Below are 23,720 nucleotides of genomic sequence, written 5' to 3' on the forward strand. Positions count from 1 at the left end.
TAAGTAATCTTTATTTACAGGGAAAAATTAATGTCTGGTTTGGCAATTTTCTTTCTTTTGCAGCCCCAAGAGATGTTTAAAAGAATGGTGGTTTACAATTCATCATTTAGATCTAACAAAAAACAAGTAAAATAACATTTTCCTTTTCCTTTGTGTGGTACTAACCCTTTCTTTCTCTCTTCTTTGTTGTTGCTTCCTTTGAGACCCAGGATGGAATACAGCCATAATGCATGAAAACTATGAGTCAGTGTAATTTTCATTGTGTGCATGTACTTCTCATCAGCCTAAACAAAAGCCATATATGAAGAATGAGGAATGAGTAGATATTGTAGAACAAATTCTTTTTTCAACCTGTCATGTATCAGCTGGTAACTTTAGGAGGGTTTAGAGAGAGAAAACTGAAGCTAGAATTGTACAGATAGTCTACTGATATTTTCTGCTACTTGTTTCTTTGTTCTAAACCCTGCTTGTTGTAAGAGGAGTATTATCTTTCCAGAGTAAATGGATAGCATGCATTAGTACTGTTATTAGCTGACTGGGTTTTCTCTTAGAGCCTAAAGATGGAAAATACCTATTAAGGCATCTCTTTTGTCCCTTTTATGGTACACTAGTTTTCCCTGTTATGCTACTTCTAGTGCTTTATTCTGTCCAATGTTGAATAATAATAAATAAAGTAACAAGGCTTCCACTACTTTCACTGAAAAGCTGTTCCATTTCTTAATAGAGTGTACTGTGAGGAAACAGATGCATTTTAACTTCCTTGCTGCTGTTAAATGTGCCAGGTTGCATAAAATGCACCTTACAATGCCCTGTTAAACAGGGTGCATCACCATGTTCTCTGGAACACTAGGAGAGGTTTGCAGCATGAATTCAAATTCAGCAGTGAAGATTAATCCTAACTCTAGGTGTTTTCTTTTTTTTCCCCATTTCCTACCTTTCATGACCTTTATTTTAAAAATAGACCTATCAGTTGCATGGCTTTATAGATCACTGTTTCTAGTTGGACAACCCAGTTTCAATGTGGCCTATTATACAGAGTGAGCATACTAAAATTCATTTTTGTATTATAGAAGTTAAGACTGCAAATAATTTGTTCTTAGCAAAATTATTTTTTAGAACTCTGTGTATTTGAGACATGGCTGGTGTATTTGTATTGGTGCTATACAATTAATTAACTACTTTGCTGCCTATTAAATGTGAAAAATTCCCTTCAGTTCATAGAAAGGAGAATGATGATGTAACAAACAGGAGTAGTTCTGTGATTACTGATTAGACATCTTACAATTGTCCATCCTTACCATTCTCACGGAAACCTCTGCAGGCAGGCAAAGCCCAATTGACTTTCCTGGGGCTCTACAAGGGTTCAGGAACCCACCTGGAAGGAACAAGTTCCAGGTTCAAAACTAAAGCATCAGTTCCTCTATTCCCATGAGTCTCACTGCAATCAATTCAGGCTTTGGGCAAAAATGGAATACTGCATTGAGTTCAAGCAATGACAAAACATCCTAGGATCATTTACTATTACGTGCCATTGAATGGTAATGTCATCTGCTTGTATAGCATTTGTACAGTGTTTTCAAACTTCCTAAAGTTACAGAACTCTTTTGTATAACTTCTTCTGCCATGGAATCCCTACTTTATGGCCTGTGTGAGCTGATACAGAGCCACATGACCTAGCCTGGCAATGGCGGTCCATCGCCTGCTGACCCACTCCACCAGTGTCTCCAATCTCTTTGCAGAACCCCTGATGACCTATAAGGGAACCCAGGGTTCCACGGAAAACAATTCGAAAACCACTGCACTAGCATATTAAGAAAACCCACTCTTTTCTTAATTTAATTTATTTTAATTCTCTACACCTGTGGGCTTCTTTTTTGTTTGGGGATTTGGTTGGTTTGTTGAGTGCTTGTTTGTTGCTAATTATTTAGGCTGGGATTTCAGTGACCAACCGTCATTGGGTTTGACTTCTTTGAAAATTTCAGCTGTATCTTATATCTAGAACGTTGAGCTACTACAACCAATATATGGTCCAGTTCTGCCTGTGGTTCATTGCATTTCAGTTGAATGAAGCCTCGGGGGCATCTGCAAGTCAGTAAATAAATAGTCTGTGACCATCTTATCTTTCTTTACAGTTTTGGCAGGCAGTGACATTCTTTCCAGAGATACAGTTCTATAACCGGAGGGCGGGATTGTGACTGTGGCTTCAATTTTAATTTGACTGAATTATTAGGCCTCTCCTGAGTACGCAGGGCTCAGAGCCCTCCATCCACTGAGAGTAACTGGTGTCACACCTCCTGGAAAGACTTCTTTGAAACGGCTTATGCTCGTGTGGCATTTAGAAGCTTATTGGATCCAGATTGTATTCTTTTTTTGTTTGTTTGTTTGAAGATTTCTTCTTTTTTTTTTCCTTCTTGTTTAAAATGCATTTTCCCAAGAAAATTTTCATCAGGGCCATCATCTGTTTTTTCATGAAGGAAAGGGCCTGAAATGAAACAAGGCCAAGTGACTGGCCCTCGGTTACTTAATGAACCAGTGGCTCTGCTCAGATTAGAATTCCTTTCTCCAGGCTGTTTGTTCCAGCAACAAAGATGTTTGATCTGACTGCCTCTCTCAAGATCAAACACATGAAACTAACACAAATACTTAACCAGCCTCTGTTTACCTGAATCCATTAATTTCCACTTTCATTGTACAATATATCTGTATAACTTAATGGAAGGCTATTCATAATGCTTCCATATTTTAGCTGTACTAAGTATCCAATGGGTCTTCTAAGTGCATGGATATAGTTTTAGGAGTGAAATCCTGGCCTTATCAGAATCGGTGGTAAAACTCCCAGGACTTAGGATAGAGATGGGATATCATCCTAAACTTCTGGTTCGTTAAGTTCCACAACTGGCAAGCTCACTCAGCACCTATTAAAAGATTTATTAATGTCTCCCTATAACCCTGTCACTAAAAAGAGCCTTAACCCCTAAGGATCACCCTGTCAGGGAAATTTTGTGGTTACAGACAAGCCTTGCTTCCTGTGTTGAAGGTTTAGCTCAGGCTGGCTGATCGCTGGGAACAAGATGTAGTGCCCCCTGCTGCAAATGCTGTTCCCTCAGCTCCCAGATGTTGAATTCTGGTTGTGTACTGTAAGCTGTTCTACTGATCCTTCATCTGACAAAAGGGAACACGGTGAGAGAAACAGTTTCTTAAGAAATTCAAATCCACAGGTGCCTCCTAGAGTGTTTTTGGATGAACACTTTGATTTTCATAGACCAGAAACCATGGCAGGGTCAAAAGCACAGATGTCATGTGCTCTGTGTAGGAGACTGCCAAATAAGTAAGTAGCCATGCTCTGCAGTAGCAGAATTGTAAGCATTCTTCAAAATGTAGCTCTAAACATAGTGCCTAGCAGCAACTCACACTGGTCACAATAAAGATAGAGCTGGCAAGTGGTGACGTCTATGCCCCAAGGAAAGATCACACTGACATTGAGTAGGTGGAGGGGGAAGGGATGTGGAGGAGGCACACTTGATTACTACTGCCACTTGGTCATTTAACAGCAGCCTGGGGTAAGATAGGAACCTGATGCTGTGCACTTTATTAACAGATGCTAGACAGATGCTAATTGATAGACTTTCCCTTTCACAATCAATCCTCCTACCTCTATGTCTCCATATCCCCAAACAATGGCAGCTGGAATTGGTACAACTGCATTTGCTGGGTATATGAGCAAGACTTTCTCCATGTCACAAAGTCAGCAATACAACAACGTTGCTGCGTTCCACACAGAATCCATGCAGAACTTTCATCGATCACAAAGCTATCCATCCTGGCTCAGTCTGTAGGTCTCAGAGGAGGTCCCACCCTCCTGAGGTTAGATAGTCACAAACCAGAACCTGCCTGTCCGCTGATTTCTGACTGGTTCCCTACAAACCTCTCCCCACAGAGAAGGGGTAGGTTGTCATATTCCCTCCCTTGTGATGTTGTGGCTGAGGTAAATAGATTTGGCCCTGAAAGTTAAAAAGGCAGATAATCCTCTAAAAATTAAAAAAAAATACTTCTCAATATAACTACCATACCAGCACTCTTTTCAACCAAACCTGATGCATCCCCAATCCCACAGCTTCATCCTAATTTCAACCCCATCTCCCTGCTAAAATCTTCATACCTCCCACACTGTTCCTACAATTAAACCAAAAATGATCAACTACTTCCTTCCATTTTGGAGACAATTTTAATAGAACCAGAGACTCGGGTCATGGTGCCAAACAGAGTTAAACCCCATACACCCTGGGCCACTGTTGTGGAGAATAGTTTTAGGTTCTTCTACTTTTACACAGACCAAAGAGTACCATATGGTGGGAATCATGTCATTAAACTAACTACTTCTGGAGGCTAAAAGTGGTAGAAATTGACCTATCATTCTGATGAGAGACAACCAGATTATAAAAGGTACAGAGTGTTTGCTAGGCCCCAAAAGTTCCCCGTCTTCATGAACTCTCAGATTGTGGCTTGTAACCTTACCAACTAATTTGTTGTCCTAATCTAAGGCTTTTAAGTGTCTTCTGACTGTCAGGAGGACTATCTGCTTACCTGTGTGTGTCCTTCTCCATGTTATAATCATCTTTTGTAGTTTACAGGGGAGAACCTTTTCTAGGTATGGTGGGGTTTGGGGAGTGTCTGTGTGTTTCCCTGTGAGCTGCCTACAAACATGCATTATTTTATTTTCAGGGATTCCAGAAGTACATTGAAAATTTTGACCCCTATTCAATGGTAAGAGATTTTAAATGCACTACATAGATTAAGATGACATGATGTAGGGAAACTTTTTTTCTTTGCCTTTCAGATGAGAGAGAGTTCTGCTACTGAAACAAATGGTCCTTTAGATTTCTGTTCTTCCCCTGGTTCTGTTTGAAAGGAGGTTTTCTTGTGAACTGCATTTATCATCTTAATTGTTTTATACTTCTACCTTTTAAAAGTGGAAGTGACTAACCTAATATATCTTCTGATAGTTTTCACCAGACCAAGTTATGGGAAAAGATGTGCGGCTGCTGCGTATTAAAAAGGTAAACCCTGCATAAAATCAAGACAACATGATATCTTGTGGATGTTGGCTTTTTCTGAGTGCATGGTTCACATGTTACCTTTTCACTCTCTAAACTGAAATACAGCAATTGGATTTCCCTCTGACAGATGACTACAGGAGGTTAGGAGAAGGGAGAGAAGAATTATTGTTTCCACACTGCCATGGCTTCCTGCACCACTAGACTGCTCCACAGCATCTCTCTTCTTTGCCACCCCACCCATCCCTTCTTTGCCACAGCTTCTTTGCCACCCCCACCTCTTTCTGTCCAAAGCCCCAACTGTGCCAGTAGACCTAGCTTTTCATATTACTCCTAGACCCCTATGGTTCTTGAGATCTACAGTTTAAATTCCACACATAGATTAGAGGATGTCTAAAAGTGTAATCATCATTCAAACTTTAAGGCTAAGTACAGACAGTCAAAAAGCTCAAGGCTGAATCGATTCAGTCTTTGCAGGTTAGTCTAAACTGTAAAGATTAAACTGAGAAACAACTGGACACACACTTACCTTTGATTTAGGAAATGCAGCCACATGTCTACAGTGGCTCAGGCCAGAAGCCAAGGGGGTGCTAGAGCATGGCTCTCTGGTGCTTCTTCCTGCTGCCCCTAAGGTCTCTGGGATTTCCAGTCCAGCATCACAGAAGCAGGACTCTGCAGGGTTGCTCATCACTTCCTCTTCCTGTTTCCAGTTGTCTCTGGGATTTGTAGTCCAGAGTTGCAGCCAGTATTGAAACTGGTTTATGTGCACCAAACTTCTGTTCTCTTACAGGTTAAACCAGTTTCTGATCACTTAAACCAGTTTATGTGTAACTTCTGTTCCTAACCTAAAGGCTTAGTTCTGTCAGGAGAAGGTTATTCAACTTATAGTCATTACCTCGTAACCCTCTGAATCCGTATGTTAGCTGGGTGTCATATGTATACCAGGGGTTGTCAGCCGGGGATACATGTATCCCCAGGGGTACTTAAAGAGATTGTAGGGGGTACGTGCGGGCAGGTGGGTGGGGATGGAGTGCACCACAGGATGTGTCAGCGGTGTCTTCCATGGCGCATTCGCCTCTTACCTGGAGGATGGACACACCGGGTACTGTCAGCCCTACACACTGCACAAAGCACACCGCAGCATCTCCCCACTCCCTATCCCAGCTCACTGTCCTGATTGGCTGCTACCCCCTTACAGCAGAGCTGCAAGGGGCTGAATGGCCGGGGGGGGAGAATGGGTTTTATGCCTGCCCCTGTCAGTGCACGATTGGCCAGGCGTGAGGCCTGTCACCAGCCCACAGAGCTGTGACCAGTCATGGGAAAGCGGCACGGGCAAGTGAGGTGGTGTCTGCTCCATACAAGCCCCCTGCCCCATTTGGCCCCTCCTCCCAGCGTCGCTTCTACACGCACCCTCAGGAGGGCATGGGGGCACATGCCCCTGGATCAGCACATGGGGAAGGGTGGGCTATGGGCCACTGTGAGCTGGGACCAGGGCAGTGCCAGGCTGTTCCCAGCAAGGGTGTTGGGCTGGGGTGTGCTGGAAGGGAGTTTGGGGGGGGGGGTACAGCAAATTTTCGGGTGGCTGGAGACTGCCCATAGCCCCGCTCCCAGTACCACCTCCACCCACCCCAAGCTCAGCCCAGCCCAGCCCCTGCTGGGAAGAGCCCGGCACAGCCCTGGCCGCAGCCCACAGCCTCAACCTGTCCCACACCCCCGCACAGATCTGGGAACACGTCCCCATGCTCTCCTGGGGGTGCACATAATGGTGGGATCCACCACCCCTCTATGCAGCTCAGTCCTGCGCCCCACTCTGGCTGTGCAGCACCTGCCCTTGCCCCAACCCCACTCCTTTCCTCACCTTCTTTGTGACTGGGCTGGGGGGGGAGGGGGCAGTTGAGACCCCCACAGTGCAGGAGGGAGTAGGCCAGGGATATATCATTCACCTCTGCCCCTGCCCCACTCCCTCCGAACTGTGGGGATTGTTCCACAACCTGGCCCAGAAGTGAGGAGGAAGTGTGGCTGGGGCAGGCAGGCACTGCACAACTGAGGCAGGGCAGGGGGCAGGGCATGGGACAGAGCTGCAGCTCATCCGGGGGCATGTGGAGGCAAGGTGGATGCTGCCGCTAAGCCCACCCTGGGAGGGCATGGCTGGCGTGTGCTCCCTGGATCTGTGCAAAGGGTGAGGGCAGGCTGTTGCTGAGGGCTGGGCTGGGATGGCACTGGGCTCTTTCCTACACGCAGCCCCAGCCCAACCCTCCTGCCAGGAAGAGCCCAGCACCCTCCCCAGCCCAGAAGTGGCAGCCCACCCTTGCCCTGCACACAGATTCGGGGTCACATGCTTTCCCCCATGCCCTCCCAAGATGTGTGCAGTGGTGGGAACCATGCCCCTGATAAGCCACTCATGGCTCCATCCTGTGCCCTGCCCTGCCTGGGTGAGCTGTGCAGCACCTGCCCCTGCCCCACTCCCTCCCTCATGGCAGGGGTCTCGATTTGCCCCCCCCTTCCCTTATCTCCACCCTTTTCCCCACAACAGACTTACCAGCCTGATGGTGCTCTCCATGCTGCCAGGCTGTTGTCCTGGCTGCCTGTGTGCTGCACTGTGGCTGCACACATGCACAGGGCATTTATCGGCGACATTATCACCCACATCAGCCAAAAAAAGTCAATTTCCTTTATATCAGTGCCAATATGCTTATGGGACTGATGTATCGGTGCACCTCTAAAACAGCTGGTTTGAAAATTTTTGTCTAGATAATAGTCTCTCTAAAATTGTCATTTTTTTAAAAAAAGAAAACTTAAACAAAACCATATTTAATTTTTACAGAATTTCCTACTAAGAATTTCAAAATATTTTTAAAATGTCCATGTTACAGTCAATGAAAATATCTTGTTTTATTCTGATTTCTAGCAAAAGCAAAATCCAGCAGAATGGAAATTTCACAGTTCAGCTAGCCTTAATTGAAATTTCTTAGAAATACCTGTCTCATTTCTTGGGATTTCCAATCTCATCAGGAAAATTGCTATTGAGTGAAAACATTAGTTACTGCTTTCAGTGCAGCAGGCATTAATGAGACTGTCTGGACACTGTAATTATAAGACTTAAGACTCTTAGGTAAAGATGGCCTTTTCACATGTATGAATCAGTACATACCAGCATCTTCCTCACAGCTGCCTCTTTCTCTCCAATTCAGAAATGGCTCTTTATATAGTAAGCAAAAATCATCCTGATATTTGGATGCTGACAAAAATATATCAGAATATATCATTCATTGTAACATCAGGTTTAAATTAATCTGATTATTGATGGCCATAGGGTAATTGTAAATATAATTTAGAGAGGCTATTTTCCTTTCTGATTTTCTTCTTTTCCCAATAAAGAATGATGCTGTTTATTGGTTAAAATTGTACTTAATGTGGTAATATTTTGTTTTATTACTGTTTCTATTACTGTTAACGTTTAATTTATGTCAGTATACTAGTCTTTCTTGGACCTGTATCTTTGAAATAAAATGAGGAATTTTATTAACATTAACAAGATTTTCATAAGTGGCCAGTGATTTTAGTTGAGACTGATTTTCCAAATGTGCTGAGGATCCACCAAAAATGAGGCAGACAAAATCACTTTGGCACTTTTGAAAACTTTGGCCATTGATAATAGTCTAGACCAGTCAATGGCCAACCTTTTTGGCAGGTGTGCCACAAATTAGCCCTGAACCCTCTCCGAGTGCCTTCTCCTGCCCAGTCCCCTTCCCTTGACTAATCTGCTTCTCTGTTTTCTGCTCCCTACTCAATCCACTACTCTGCTTTCTGCTTCTTGCCCTATCTGCCACTGTTCTTCCTATCCCCTCCTCTGTCTGTTGTGTGCCCCACACACAGACTTCCCATGCCACTTGTGGTATACATGCCATGGGGTGGCCATCTCTTGTCTAGACTATGCCAAAGGGCTATTACTACTCATATTATTCATATTTACAAGAAAGATGGAAGACTCTGGCTCCTATTCCAGTGATTGTAAATGGTCTGTACTAAACTAGGTTTTTTCCCCCTTTTAACAGGAAGGGGCATTAGACCTTGCAGTAGAGGGAGGAATTAATTCTCCAATTGGGAAAATAGTTGTCTCTGCTATCTATGACGGTGGTGCTGCAGATAAACATGGTGAGTAATCGTGGGGGAACTTGAACTCAGCTCTACAAGCACTCCATATGCTGGCCTCACAGGTATTGCCTTCCTCATAACTGTTGTTGATAGGCACCTTATAAATACCAAAAGCAAATTAAGTCCATGAGAGTTTCACAAATAGACTCTTAATCTGAGTAGTACTGCTTGCATTGTGGCCAGACACAATTTTGTCAGTAAAATGGAAGAGCCTAAGATACTCTTAGTAATAGGAGAAGTCCAGGGATTAAAATGTCCTTCATTATTAGGAAGCTAGTTCTGCCAATCTTACACTTATTTATGTAGCAACTGTAAATCTGCAAAGCCAAGCAACAGACTTACACTGAATGGTGCATACTCTGTTAAGTAGCACCATTGAAATCAAGGGAAGGAGAATCTGCCCTTTGTGATTATTTCACATTTCTCGATTAATGTGAGGAGAGAGGCCACAAGGCTGGCAAGTGGTTATTACCTGGTGTCTGTTAGTGCCGGTCCAAATCATAATTTCTGTACTGCAAATAAGACACACGCCTTTTCAATATGTCGGCATGAAGGTGGGGAAAGACTTTTTCTAGAGTCATAGCTGAATTCAGACTGCAGGGGAACCTGACTGCATAGCTGAATCCTGATCAGGTAAAAACTGATGTTAACTGTCTCACAGTCACTGGTGAAATGGCAGCTGCTGTTGTCTGCTCAGCCTAAAGCTACTGCCAATTTTCACAGTGAGTGTGAAAGAAATAACATTGTAGCTCTGACCCTTTGAGGCTGGCAGGGGAAGAAGTATGCCACTTTACAACATGGCTACGCTTTCATTTCTCCACTCCAGCATAGAAAATCAGTTTTCCTGGTTAAGACACACACCTCAGTTTTGGAGGGCTGATTTTTGGGGAAAGGATGTGTGATGTTGTTGGCTCAAGTGTGTGAGTAAATATTGTAATTATATACAAATAAGACCAGACACACTATCAGAAATGAAGGAGCTACTGTGCCAGGCACCACAAAAACATAATAGGAGACAATGCTTACTGCAAAGACTTTACAATCTAAATGGACAAGACAGAGGCTAGGAGGATAGTAGTCTATGTCCCATTTTGGACCCAGGAATGAAGCACAGAATAACTTCAGAATAAGACTTTACCTTGCATCACACAGAAAGTCTGTTGCAGAGCTAGAAATCAAATCCAGGTCTCCTGACTTCTGGTCCGGTGTACTAACCATGAAGACCATCTTCCTTCTTCTGTTGAAAGTTAAATTTACAGAATCTGTCTCCATTCTTGACTGCAAGCTTCCGAGAACAGGGTAATTCAGAGATGACCGTAAGTTGTCTTCTCCACTTGTACCTCACTCTCTGGTTGCCGTGGATTGTCCTGATCCTGCAGTAACTTAAGCAGCACTCAGAGTGGGTGTAAGGACCTGTTTTGCTTATGAGACCATGTACAAGAGATTATGCATCATTTGAATCTAACAAGCTTCCTGAATGCAATGCATTTCTCCCTGGCTTAGCCTTTCCTTGGGAAATGTTAACATTCCCCAATTTTAGGATTCAGGTCACAAGCTAACAGTTTGCCTGATTTGACATTGATTGGTTCTGCAGCTGAAAGGCAGGAATCCCTGCTATGAAAGCATGGTTGGACACCACCTTTTCTTCCAAAACCTATTGGCTTTTTTCCCCCAGAGTCATCCCTGTATGTGAGTAATATTTAAAGGCCAGCTTCACGATGTCATTGTTTTGTGTTTTGTTAACTTTATACATTCCAAACTCAAGCCCATTGTTCCCGCAAGCTTCACCCTTAATAAGCACTGTTGAGGTATAACCACCAAACATTGTCCTTGCTCCCAAAGTGACATGATGCAGCCTTGTCAAATCATAGTGGATGATACATATGCATAGAGACATTCAGCGATACTGCTGTTTTCAGAGTTACAACTCCTAATATCAACAAGAATTGATAAGATGGACAGATTCCCTAAGCAATCTTGTGCCATTTGCTCCTTGGAAGATCTCCTCCTCAGTTATTACATTTTAATGTCCATTATAGCAGACTGAAAGCCTTTATTTGACCATTGGTAACAGGAGATTTTGTAATCACTGCCCTGGCACCCAAATTTTTTGTTAGCTTTTGTCTACAAGAAACCTTCCTATCTACATAACTGAAATACAAACTGAGGCATCTAGTTAAGGTATCAGATGATTTTCCATCTGGATAAGTTTTGAACCTGCATAGGGTTGCCTCTTTTGGAGAGGAAACTGACATAAGTGATTTTGCTTACATGATATTTTATGCTAGGCCTTTCTTTCACCAGGAGGCATAGTGAAAGGGGATGAAATAATGGCAGTAAATGGAAAGATTTTAGTTGATGCTAAACTGGCAGAAGCACAGACAACTCTATCGAGAGCATGGAACATGGGTGGGGTAAGTAAGTAGGTATTTCCCATCACCTGCATCCCCTGAAAGACATTCAGCAGTCCTGTGGGTATTTTTAATGCATTCCAGCCTTGATATATTTTCTGTGATGACAACAGTGAAGATTTTGGAATTGTCACAAAATTTCTTATAACATCATAATTTCCTTCGTAAAGATGCCCAAACTACTTCACATTTTGTCTATAATGAACATCTTCTAAATGAGAATTTATCAAGTCAAAGATGTGGAAGATGCTCAAAGGGCTTGTTCCGAAGTACTGATATTTTTTTTTTTTATAGATTGAAAGACTTGGAAGAGACCTTAAGGGTCACTACAGGTCCACCCCATTTAAGTATGAAATTTAAAATTAATGGCCTTGTTGCTAAACTAGTTCTTATAAAACCTCCAGCCTGCTGCCCATTTTCCTCCCTGTGCTCTTTCAAGCACTAGATCCCTCTATGACTTTCCATAGAGTATTGCCATGGTGATACAGCAGCCTTTTCTCTAATTTCCTGTCACATAGGGTATCCTTCCATTATATTTCTGGCTCACTGACTCCACGTATGACAGCAGAGTTTGCCCCCTTATGTTTGCCCTTAATTTGGTTAAAACTGCCTAGTGAAAACGCCCCTTTTAAGGGTCCCTGTTACAAGACGCTGTTACATTTCGTGGCTTCTTACACCTTTTCTAACAACAATGCATTCCCTATGCAGGACTGGATTGACTTAGTCATTGCAGCATCTCCTCCAAAGGAATATGATGATGAGATGTAAGTATACATACTTTATTTCCCATTGAGTGAAACAGCTCTTGCAGATATTTTTACTAAAGGAGTATTAATTATAAGTATTCAGTTGATATAATCCACACATCCTCTTGTACTGTATGGTGGCTAACTGTTATCATGAATTATACAAAGCCAACTTTAAGCTGAAAGTTTAATTACATTTCTTATTCATCCTGAATTACTGTATTTGCCTAAATAAAATAACATTTGGTCACTAATCACTTGTAACATCTTCCATAAGGCCCTGGTTAACTGAGGAGTCTAAGTCACTTCAAAACCATTTTTAAAAATAATTTAGGCACTCAAAGATATAGGCTCCTTCATGAACATTACAAATATCTAACCCAATGAAATGGTGTAAAGAGTTCCCAGGGTATTTATAAAACAGAGAAAACCAGAGGTTTGAACATGATGGGTGCCAGTTGGTTTATTTTAAAGAACTATTTTCAAAGGCAGGGCCTTGTTTTCTACGTTGCTTGACATACCAATGCCAAATAATCAGGTAGTGGAAAGTTCTTGTTAAATCTGACACCCACAGCATATAGAAGACTAGATCCTCTGTGGCTAAACCAGAATAGTTCTAGCTACAACTGAGGTTCTGACTCGGAAACTACAGTAAAATGTTTTTAATACCTATACATAAAGCAGCAAGTAAGGAAATAACTTTCATCATTATTTGTGTTTTCATATCCTATACATTTAGCCCTACTATTCCCTCATCAGCTATCACCCCCAACACAAACAGAAAGGTTTTTGAAGGCAGTGCACCTGTGTACAGACAAGGGTATCTCCTGCAGATGTAACCACTGCAGTATTCCCTCATGGTGAATAGCCAGAACTGGGTTAACATGTACTTTTTCATTGTGAGGATGCATTCTTTTCCAAAGCATGTGCCTGCCTGTGCATTGCATGCCAAAGCCTGTCTTCTTCCATGGCATGTTGGAGTGTTCTTTGGGCTTTTGCCTTTTCTAATTGTATTCAAACATGATAAGAAAGTTTACATCTATGTTCCTGTAACACCTACATGTTATAACAGAGATCAGAGCTTCCTTATACTAAGTAGTGTACACATACATACCATGAAACAACAGTAGACACATTTGGGCTTTTCTCTGGGTTGGGACTTCTAAAGTAACAAAATAGATAGATACTCTCCTAGCCCCTTTTTGAGGAGATTGTGAGACGTGTGTTCAGTCACACATCACTGTCCTGACACCCATGTAAGGTACAGATCATTGTGTTAGCTGTTGAAAAATCTAAAAATTTTCAAAATGTTTTATCTTAGCGGTATAGGCCTAAAGATTGCATATTTTTAGCTGATATAAATTGCTACACATTATTATTCACCACTGCATCAAACAAATTACAGGAAACCGTTGGCCTAGAGTTGAACTCACAGAGGCAGAAAGGAATTTGGCCCGGCACAGTCACCTTGTGTAAATCAACATAGTTCTGTTGACTTCAGTCAAGCCTCACCAGTTTACAGCAGCTACAGATTTGCCTTAGGTTCTTGGCTTCATATGAATGCTGTTAGATCAACACAATCAGGACACTTGAAATCTCATTTGAAATCTCATGTGATGCCTTTGCAATCTCATTTGAAGTCAATGGGAGTTGTGTAGGTACTTAGCAGCACTGAAAATCATGCCTTTGAGCTACACTGTGAGCTGATAGTGTTTTGTTGCATAACTACAAGACTTGGATGATTATTAGCTTGAAGAGCATGTGAGCGTTGTGGGAAAACAGATGTTTAGACAACTTGATTATAGCAACCAAAAGAAATATAATAGTAAAGAGCTGGTTGTCAGTCTGTTTATGTGATTGAACTTGAGCTCTCTTTCTCTTGTGGGTCAGTCAGGTGGACTGTGTATTGCCTTAAATGTAGTAGAACTGTCCATTTATTCTGCTAGTGCAGAGCTGCTTGCAGGATTCCAGCTGTGGAGAGTCAGCCTAGAGAGTGAGTGGAAGCAGCACCAGGTGCCCACATAACCCACTGTGCCATGGGGCTCAGAACCTAGTTGAGTAGCTTAGGCCAGGAGGATGTAACATTGCACCACTTCTTTCAGGCATGTTTTGTTAGCAAGCTGCCTTTGCTTCCCCCCCCTTCCTGCAGCAGAGACCCAGGGGAGGGCAATGAGATGAGAGTGACTAATTGTTAGAGACAATTAGAAATGAATGGCCAGGAAAAATTAAGACTACACAGCAGAACTGTTTGATAATTGTAATTTTTACTGCTCATCAACATAGTCATGATATTCCCATGATGCACTGTGGCAGCTCAGTCCATAGAGATGACTGTTACAAAATGGGCGATGTCTGTTAAGGAGTCTGGCCAATAAAAGAGAGCCATGGGCAGAAAATACCCAAACTTCAACTACCCAGAAGCACTATGGCAGTTCAGACAGATGCAGATGAATGTTAGCCTGATGAGTTTACTGATAGAAAACAAGATAATTTTAGCAAAATCAGTCTTTTCCCAGAGGAAAAAAATCAGCTGCTTCTTTTTAAAAAAAAAAATTTCTCTCTCTCTCTCTCTCATTAAAAATAAATAAATAAATAAATAAATAAATGGAAGTAGGGGTGCACCGATAGAGATTTGGGGGGCCAATACTGATAGCCGATATTTAAGGAGGCATATTGGCTGATAGCAATCCGATACAGCTACCATCAGGTGGTGTGGTGGATGGGGACGGGGGAGGGAAAAGGGGTGGGGAGGGCAGATCAACGCCCCCGTGGTGAGGGAGGGGGCAGGAGCAGACACTGCCCAGCTCTGGTGGGGGGGCGCAGGACGGAGATGAGACTTGTGGGGTGGGGGCAGCTCCCACCGCTGCTTGCACCCAGGAGGGCGGCGGCGGGGGGTGTGTGCCCCCAGATCTGCGCAGTGTGGGGCTGGCTGCAGCTGTGGGGTAGAGCTGGGGGTGGAGCTGGTGCTGCATAGGGCTGTTCTTGCTGAGGGCTGGTTTCGGAGCAGGCTCTGGCAGTGCTGGGAGGAGGCTGCAGTCACTCCACATTTCGCCACAGCTCTGCTCCCAGCCCCGTGCCACTGCCCAGTGCAGCCCTTGCTGAATGCCCTACCTTCACCCAAGTGCCGGGAAAAGCCGGGGCTGCACCAGGCATTGGCATGGGGCTGGGAGCAGAGGTGTGATGAAATGTGGAGTGGCTGCAGCTTCCTCCCAGTGCTGCCTGCGCCTGCTCCAAGCCCAGCCCCCAGCAAGAAAAGCCCTGCGCAGCACTGGCTCCAGCTCCCCCTGGCAGCTGCAGCCCACCCCACACTGCACAGATCCAGGAGCACATGCCCCCCCCACCCTCGCAGGTACAGGCAGCGGCGGGATCTGCCCCCACCCTATAAGTCATGTCTCCATCCCATGCCCCCACCCCTCCCTCACCGTGGGGGCATTGATCGGCCCCTCCATGCACCTTCCCTCCCACCTCCCCTTCCAACTCTACTCCATGCTGGCCTGCAGCTGTAACGCAGCACAGGCATTTATTGGCCAAATTATTGGCCCCAATGGGCTGATATCCAATATAGACAATATAAACGGGGTACTCAACCTTCAGCCTGAAACCCAAATCTGGCCCACAGAGCCCTGGCATTTGAACTGCAGGGATCTCCATGGGTCAAAATATGGCAGAGGGGAGCAGTGGAAACTACACATGGCTAGACCCAGTCCTACCTGGGCCTACCTGGCTCTGCAGTGGAATCAGGCCTGGGCCCACCCCGTGCAGTTCTAGATTGGGCCAGACTGCTCACTGTTCTCCACCCTGCTGCCCCACATGTCTGGATTGGGGCTAAGATGCTCCACATCCCCCACCCCTGCATGTCCTGATCAGAGCCGCCCCGCCCCACATCTGGATCAAAGCCAATCTACCCGCCCCCAGCAGATGGATTGTGACTGCTCTACTCCCTTCCCTTGTCCCCCACCCCCAACCCCGACCCTTCCACATCCAGATCGGAGCCAAGCTGCTTCCTACCCCCCACTGCCACAAACAGATGGATCACGGTCAGGCTGCACACCCCACCCCCCAACATAATCAGACCCCTGCCACACCGGCCCCACTTACCAGATGGAGTCTACTAGCCAGATCTGGCCTTCAGGCAGACCTGGCACTGCCCATCCAGTCCACAGGGCAAAAAAGGTTGGGCACCACTGATATAAAATAATCTGCATGGAGAAGTGCCAGATTCTCTGAATTGCTATGTTGGCTCCAGTCTGCTCCCTATTAGGGGTTGTTAAGCATTTGCCAAAATAAGTGTAGAGTGAAATAACCTTGTGTGAAGAAAACTGAAGGGAACAGCATTTCTGGATTATTCAGAAGAATGCCAAAGGCTTTCAGCTTCTGTCTTCTCACAGCTGTTCATGTATTGGCCTTTACATCTGTTTTTGTTATCTTTGGCTCATTGTTTGAAGAGACAATATATTACCTCTAAAACCACATGAGAGTACAATCACTTTCTCTCATCTCCTGCCTGGTGTCCAGAAATAAAACACTCATTCAGAACATTTCTTTAATGAATTGCTTGCTTCTCTATTATTCCTAATGCTGCTTTTCAGCTAAGAAATAGGAGTTCATGGTTTTCTTCATCTAATCTATCAGGACTGGCTGAGTGCATAGATAGGCAAGCACATTCAGCAACTTTCTAAGGGCAGTAGTAACTTATGCCCTCCACAACAGCACAACAGGGGCTCATTGGGAAAGGTGCCTCAATAGGTGTCTCTAAGGCATGGTACCTCCCCCCACCCCAGTGCCCCTGCTGAAGTTTAACCACTGCCTCATTATTTGGGCTGAACTGGCCCTTAGAGTTTTATGGCTCAACTGTACCTGCAATGCCTCTCTTGTTAAAAAAGGAGCGATAAAGGGTCAGGTGATGGAAAGTAGACCTGCCAGGAAAATGAGAGCTGTCTGTAGGCCAAAGGGGAAACTATGCAGAAGCCTCATGGAAAGGCAGGCCTTGGAGTCAGCTCACCAGCAACAGTAGGAGGCCAGCCAGGAGGAGAAAATGGCCTGGTAAGAAGCAGGCTAGGCTGAAGCTATGCTATGGAGGACAAATGCACCCTGGGATTTTAGAGTTTCTAGAGCAGTGATTCTCAGCTGGGGTTCCATGGGATCCTTTGAAGGGTGCTGCATGAAGGTTGAGGGGATAAGTAAGGTATGAGGAGATAAGGAAATAAAGGCAGACTCAGGCTTCAGGTGTAAAGAGATGAGCAGATAAGGGCAGGCTCAGGATCTCCTTACATGGCTGCTTTCCCAACTGTTCTGCTGGCACCTTCTGCAAGGAGGTAATTCCTGTAGTAAGTACATTCGTGTTTTTATAATGGGATATGGCTCAATTCACAAAAGCTATGGAGGGGTGCCTTAAGCCTGATAGGGGGTGCCTTGGATATTAAAGGATTAAGAACCACTGTCCTAGAGCCAGGAACACATGGTAGAAGGTGGGCATGGATGCTGCCTCCTGGGGAGGGAGGCACAGCAGCCCATGCTGTTCAGGGGAGGATGAAAAACCTGTTGATTACCCTGCTGGGCTGGATTGTTTGGATTTAGCTGAAGATCACTAGGGAAACTGGAGAGTGCAGGAAGTTGGTGACTGAACCTCAAGGGAGACAGAGAGATATTTGAGGTGGAAGGGGCTGGCTGTGTTGTTACTGTGCCTTAATAAACAGCCCAGCTCTATGCAGTTGTAGTGCCTATACCAGACTCTGAGCTCAGAAGCAGAACTGAGCAGTACTGCACCCTGTGCACCCAGAACCATCGCTACAGCAACTCTGGCTTTGGAAGTGGGGAGAGCAAAGCAGTGGCAACACAAGAAAAGTGACCAGAAGTTTACTACTGCTAAGAGAAATGTCACCTCCTTTTTTTTCTTGTTGATGTATTTTGAGTGGCCAGAATAGCACTAGGCTTTGGAGGCAAAAAAAGAAGGTCCAGTCCCCTCAGAAGCAACAGTGAACCTCCAGCCACAATTCCTGCACCATGCATTGGTGCCACTTCCATGCCCTTGCTGCTGGAGCCAGAGCTGCTGTGGTGAAGGTCCAGGGGGTGGGGACAGGTGCAGAGGTAGGGGACAAGAGGGTGAGGCACCCCCTGGCCCCATTTCAACCCCATCCTCTTAGGCAGCATGTAGAACTTCCTCCCCACTCGCCCACCCATCATTACACTGCTGTCTGAGCTTGACATTACCCGTTGTACTTCTCTGTGAGTAATGAGCTAGACAGACACATACCTACTATCTAATACTGAGTCCAAGCAAACGTGTTAAAAGCTGATTCACCTACAAGAAGCAGGCAGTGGGATTTGAGGGGTTCTTTGCATCATGAACCTTCTCTCATGTATAAACAGAGAGAAGTCTTTTGTGTGTATTATCTACAGCAAATAAGTTGCCTCGGGCAAAAAGCTGTGCAGCAGGCAGACATCATACTTAATGCTGGCAGAACCTATTTTTCTGCCAGATGTCTTGGTCTCTCTGGTTAAAAACCTGTTGCACCACCAGGCCCTCTAGGGTTCCAGCCTAGTAAAATGAGGCTGTTATTTGCTGCTGTCAGTGTGCAGATATGTCATTGCATTTCCCATTTCACTGTAAAAGGAAAATGCCATCTGTGATTCATGGTGCCTCTGTGGCTTTTCTTTTTCTGTCCCTTCCCTGGTTCTGGATTAGTTACCCTACTTCCTGCAATAAAATACACACCATATGCACAGGAATTGTATGCTGTCAAGTGTTGGGTGCTGTCGTGTCCAGAAACCTCTCTAGATCAGTGAGTAATTCCTAACCAGGTTGCTACGGTGTGCTGCACAATGTTAGCAGTGCTTGGTGTGCACACGGTTCACAAGATAACCCCAGAGGTTTCAAATAGGAACCTGTAGTATCAAAAATGTTCTGACCTGTTGTGATCTTTATGAACTGTTTCCAACAGAAGAATTGCTATAGTATTTTTCTGTAGTAAAAAAAACAGTGAAAACTAAGATTTGGCATTTTCTGAGAGGTATAATTAGGTGTGGCTTGAGTCTAACAAGTGCCTTGAGTCTAAAACAAAGGTGCCTAACCCCCAACCCATGGAACAGGACCATGAGACTCCCCACAGGTCAGGAAATTTGGCAGCCCCAAAATAGTGGCAATTAATACTACCACCCTTCCCCCACGGCCAAATTCACAACCCCCACGTGACCAGATTAGAGCTGAGCTACGCTCTCTCTCCCTCACGCGGCCAGATCAGGGCTGGGCCATGCTCCCTCCCATGTGCACAGCCAGATCAGGGCCAGGCCAGGCCCTCCACCTCCTCTCATGTGGCCAGACTGGGGACAAGTCATGCCCCCACTCTCCTTGCACAGCCAGATAGGGGGCTGGATGGACAAGGCACAACCTATCTGGCCCATGGGGTAAAAAAGGTTGGGCACCACTGATCTAGAAAGGTTTACAACTTCCATAGAAGCATTCAGCAGCTTGTGGCATTGGATTTTTACCCATGCACCCACTGGGAGAGCCAGCTACAGCACAGGCAGTTGGGAAAATGAATGAATCATCTCTCAGCACCACTCTTGATCTCATTATCTAAATAACTGCAAATTACTACTCCCATGAGGCTTGTCCAAAGAACAAGAGTTTCTCTCCATACTGTATCTTGGTGTGCCTATCAGCAACCATTCATGTTTCTGTCTTTTTATTGAGGGCTTGTTTATATCACTCTATTGCAATTTATATCCAGTGATTGTCCCAAGATTAACTTGTTTCACAAATTGAATTTACAATAGAAATTTTTATTCGTGCTTTGTCTAAATATAACTATAGTCCTCCCTAGAGGATAAGGTAGGGCTTCTTGTGTAGGTTTGCATGAGGTTTGTGTGGTTTTGCTGTCAGTCCTTACAATAAAAACCCAAATGAACTACTTAGGATTTACTTATGCCAGATGCTGCTTGTTGTAAACTCCAAAATATGTGTTCTAATTGTTTCTTTCTTTTATTCCAGGACATTTTTTTAAAGTACAGAAGGTAAAACTGAAGAAACAAAGACTATGCTCTGAAGAAAGCTGCTGATTCAAAAATGTGAAATCAATAGCTTTGCAAATTATACAAGAGAATTTTCTGACTTTAGAATTGAAGTGCACTAGAGAGATGCCTGGCCTTTAGACTCTTTGGGTAATTTATGTAACTTCAAAGCCTTCCATGGACTCAGAATGTGTAGGTACGAGAGAGAGAATTAGTAACTGAGGAATGCTGCCAATACCAATAAGCTATTCTGTAAGATTGTTAGGATCTATATATTTTTCTATAAGGCTTGTGGGGCCAAATTGTGCAAACCAGCTTTCAAAAGTACACCAGCAACTTGCCTAGAAATGGACACCAGCATATGCTCATAGGAGTTTAAAGCACATCTATTCTCACATTTCCAGTGTGATTGCAGTTTCATGTGACAGCTTGGGCAGGGGTGACTGACTGACCCAGTCTTTGTGGGGGTTTTCCACTGGGGCATAGGTATATGGATTTTCTGTTAGCACTTACAGAGATTGTCCTTGTAAATGGTTCAAGGCTTCGTTCTACTTCTTTTACATGTTTCGAATAAAATACATCCCTGTGCAAAATATTTAGGTACCACTGAAGCTTACTGAATGTCTTAGAAGGGCTTAAGTGGTTCAGAGGACTGGAGTCGTCCACTCCACAGAACTGCATTTCACCCATTTCCATTCTCAGTGAGCTGTCCTATTTAAATCAGTAGACTTGGTCACAGAGTGTGCATCTACATGTGCAATTAGCATGAAGCAATCAACTCCGGTGCATACCGCACAGGAGTTTATTGCATGTTTGCCCAGGACCGCAGTATGGTGAGCTGGGTTGGAGCAGCCCCGGCTGGCAGGGGAGCTGGGGGTCACCCTGCCAGCCTGGGCCTGCTCCCCCTGGCTCAATATGCTGCGAAGGGGCTGGCTGGGGCATGAGGGTGCTCCAGTACAGGACTAGCTGGCAGGCACTGAAACACCCTTGTGTCCCAGCCAGCCCTGTCAGCATCTACACGTGCATTGCAGCAGAGTAAACTACTCTGCCACAGGATAGTATTTGTATATGTATATACAAATAAATTAGTGTACTAATTAGTGTAAATTATTTTATTCTGGCTTAATAGTGTCTCATGTAGGTGTGGAGATGTTTACTGCAGAGCTAATTAATTAGCTCTGCAGTAAACATCTCATGTAGACATGCCCAGTATGAGGTGCCACTTAGTCTGCATTTAAATAGCAAAATCAATCTCTCAGGCACTAGTGGGTGAAGAGACTGAGTTTGTCTAAAAATAAGAATCTGATTCTGCAGCTCTTATTCACATGACTATTTCCTGAGACTGTTCACACAAGCAAGTACATGATGCAAAGTGTCTTTGAAAATATAACATTCTTATCAGTGACTATATGTCTTCTAGAGGGAGGTAGCTGTGTTAGTCTGAAGTCAGGCAGAAAAAGCAGGGCAATGTGGCACCTTATAGGCTAACTCATTCAGAGAATTGTGAGTTTTTCCAGGCTAGTGCTTGCTTCTGAAAAAATAGAAGTAGCATCTGATGAAATAGGAAGTAGGTTTCTATATGTATTCTGGTTAATTAACATCCCTTATATTGTGGATACTTTATTAACCTGATTATAAAACAGTTGGTCAGATAAAATTATACTTGTAAAAATAATTTGAAGCCATTTTAAAGGTCTTGGCATTTTCTTGCACAGAAATGGAATCTTCCTCAGATTATCCTACCCAAAAAAGAAGTGTACGTATAAATCTAAGCAATTTTAATTTTTTTAAAAATCAGACATTTTGAAACCTAGAAAGTCTAATTGAAGCTTATATTAGATGTGATTTCTCAATCAAATGGTTTCTTAAATAGCTGCAAAAGGTGTCAGATTGACCACCCGGTAGATGTTAATAGAGAGGGCTAGTCTTTTACTAGATATAAATTGGTGTGGTTCTACTGCAGAAAAAATCCCAATTCATCTAAAACATTCATTAGATCAAACTTCAAGAAACAATTACGTGAAGAAATGTATATATGTTCCATTTGGTATATTGGTTTGCATATGGTCTTTAGATTTCTGATCTAATCTATTGCAAGCTGAAAGATGTATTTCTTATGCATCCTGAATTCCCATGGGGAATTTTGCCAGCTCCAGGCATATGGACTTGGGTCTTAAATAAAAAACAAGAAAAAATAATAAGGTATTAATTACATCCCTGACTAATCAGAATCTAAACGAGTCTTGTAGTAGTAGGTTCCTTTGTGTTGAACTTCTTATGTATGAACTGATATTTGGTTTTGTCTTGTTTCATTCACATGCAGTGTTGTTCCAATATGCCAATTAATGCATCGGGGGAGAATACACATATTAGGAGTTTAAAAACACTACCTTTCAACTAAATAGCACCAAAATAAAACTATTGTTGCCAAATACAAGCACCATGTTTCCTTTTCTTTCTTTTAGGTTTGTATGTGGTAATGGTAGTTAACAGCATCTCCTGAGTATACAGATTTGAACAAGTTTAGAATAACTTATTTTACCACTGTTTGCAATGAAGACCTTGCAGGGCTGGAGAAGAAATTGTCAAATGTCAAATGCACAGTGGGGAGTTAACTTATCACTAGCCTAAGCAGAGGTCACCTCTTGCCAGATTTTTTTGTGACAAAATCTGCCCGGTTGCTAGGGGGAAAGTTGCAGAGTGCAGCTGCTGCCCAGTGTTTCCCCTGCCAGACCTTACCTGGTACATCCGTCCCAGAGCTCAAATGATCCAAGCATATGAAGAAAAAAGAATGTAGCAAAATGTGCTCCTCCTCCTGTTTTTAATTCCTAGTTTGCCACGTGTTGCTACCTTCCATTTTGTATGGTTAAAGGAACCAAATAGCCCAGAGGCACTATAAATATAAAGAACAGAGTGTTCAATACACACACATGGTGTCCTATTGTGTGCCTGTAGTCTACAGAGTACCAGTAGCACGATGAAAATAAACCTCCAATTGTGATTATCCTCTACTGTCAGGCATTGCCCAAAAATATAAATCCCTGCTACAAGAACTTACAATGTGAGCTACCAAACAGTGTGAGAGAAGAAATACTTTTATCCCCATTATATGGAAGATGGAAGAACAGAAAATTAGTGATCTAGCTTACATGGGAAACCATAGGTAACATGTAGGGATGGCACAGGGGGGCACATGCCCCCCCCCCCGAGATTGGCTACCAACTCCAGCTTTTGTGGGCAGTCGCCACTCACCACTGCCACCGGCTTGTGCGGGCGGTTGCCACATGCTGACAGCAGCTTCTGTGGGCATTCACGGCACACCACTCGCAACCCCACCGCTAACA

At 43.9% G+C, this 23,720-nt stretch overlaps 1 protein-coding gene across 9 annotated transcripts in view; it reads left to right on the top strand.

The window, feature by feature from the left end:
• The window catches only part of USH1C (USH1 protein network component harmonin), a 93,582-nt gene extending 70,769 nt beyond the window's left edge, over positions 1 to 22,813 (top strand). For 5 of the 9 annotated variants that reach the window (XM_059722618.1, XM_059722620.1, XM_059722621.1 and 2 more), the window contains 6 exons: positions 4,723 to 4,764; positions 5,004 to 5,057; positions 9,110 to 9,209; positions 11,514 to 11,623; positions 12,329 to 12,384; positions 20,357 to 22,813. In XM_059722618.1, the coding sequence (XP_059578601.1) occupies positions 4,723 to 4,764; positions 5,004 to 5,057; positions 9,110 to 9,209; positions 11,514 to 11,623; positions 12,329 to 12,384; positions 20,357 to 20,369 (375 nt within the window). In that variant the 3' untranslated portion in view covers positions 20,370 to 22,813. Of the gene's footprint in view, positions 1 to 63; positions 127 to 4,722; positions 4,765 to 5,003; positions 5,058 to 9,109; positions 9,210 to 11,513; positions 11,624 to 11,914; positions 11,968 to 12,328; positions 12,385 to 20,356 lie in introns of all 9 variants that reach the window. The other 4 variants (XM_059722617.1, XM_059722615.1, XM_059722619.1 and 1 more) reach the window with 2 other exon arrangements.
• Positions 22,814 to 23,720: the final 907 nt, after the last annotated feature.

The sequence above is a fragment of the Alligator mississippiensis genome, chromosome 2 (genome assembly GCF_030867095.1).
Source record: "Alligator mississippiensis isolate rAllMis1 chromosome 2, rAllMis1, whole genome shotgun sequence".
Taxonomy (NCBI): Eukaryota; Metazoa; Chordata; order Crocodylia; family Alligatoridae; genus Alligator; species Alligator mississippiensis.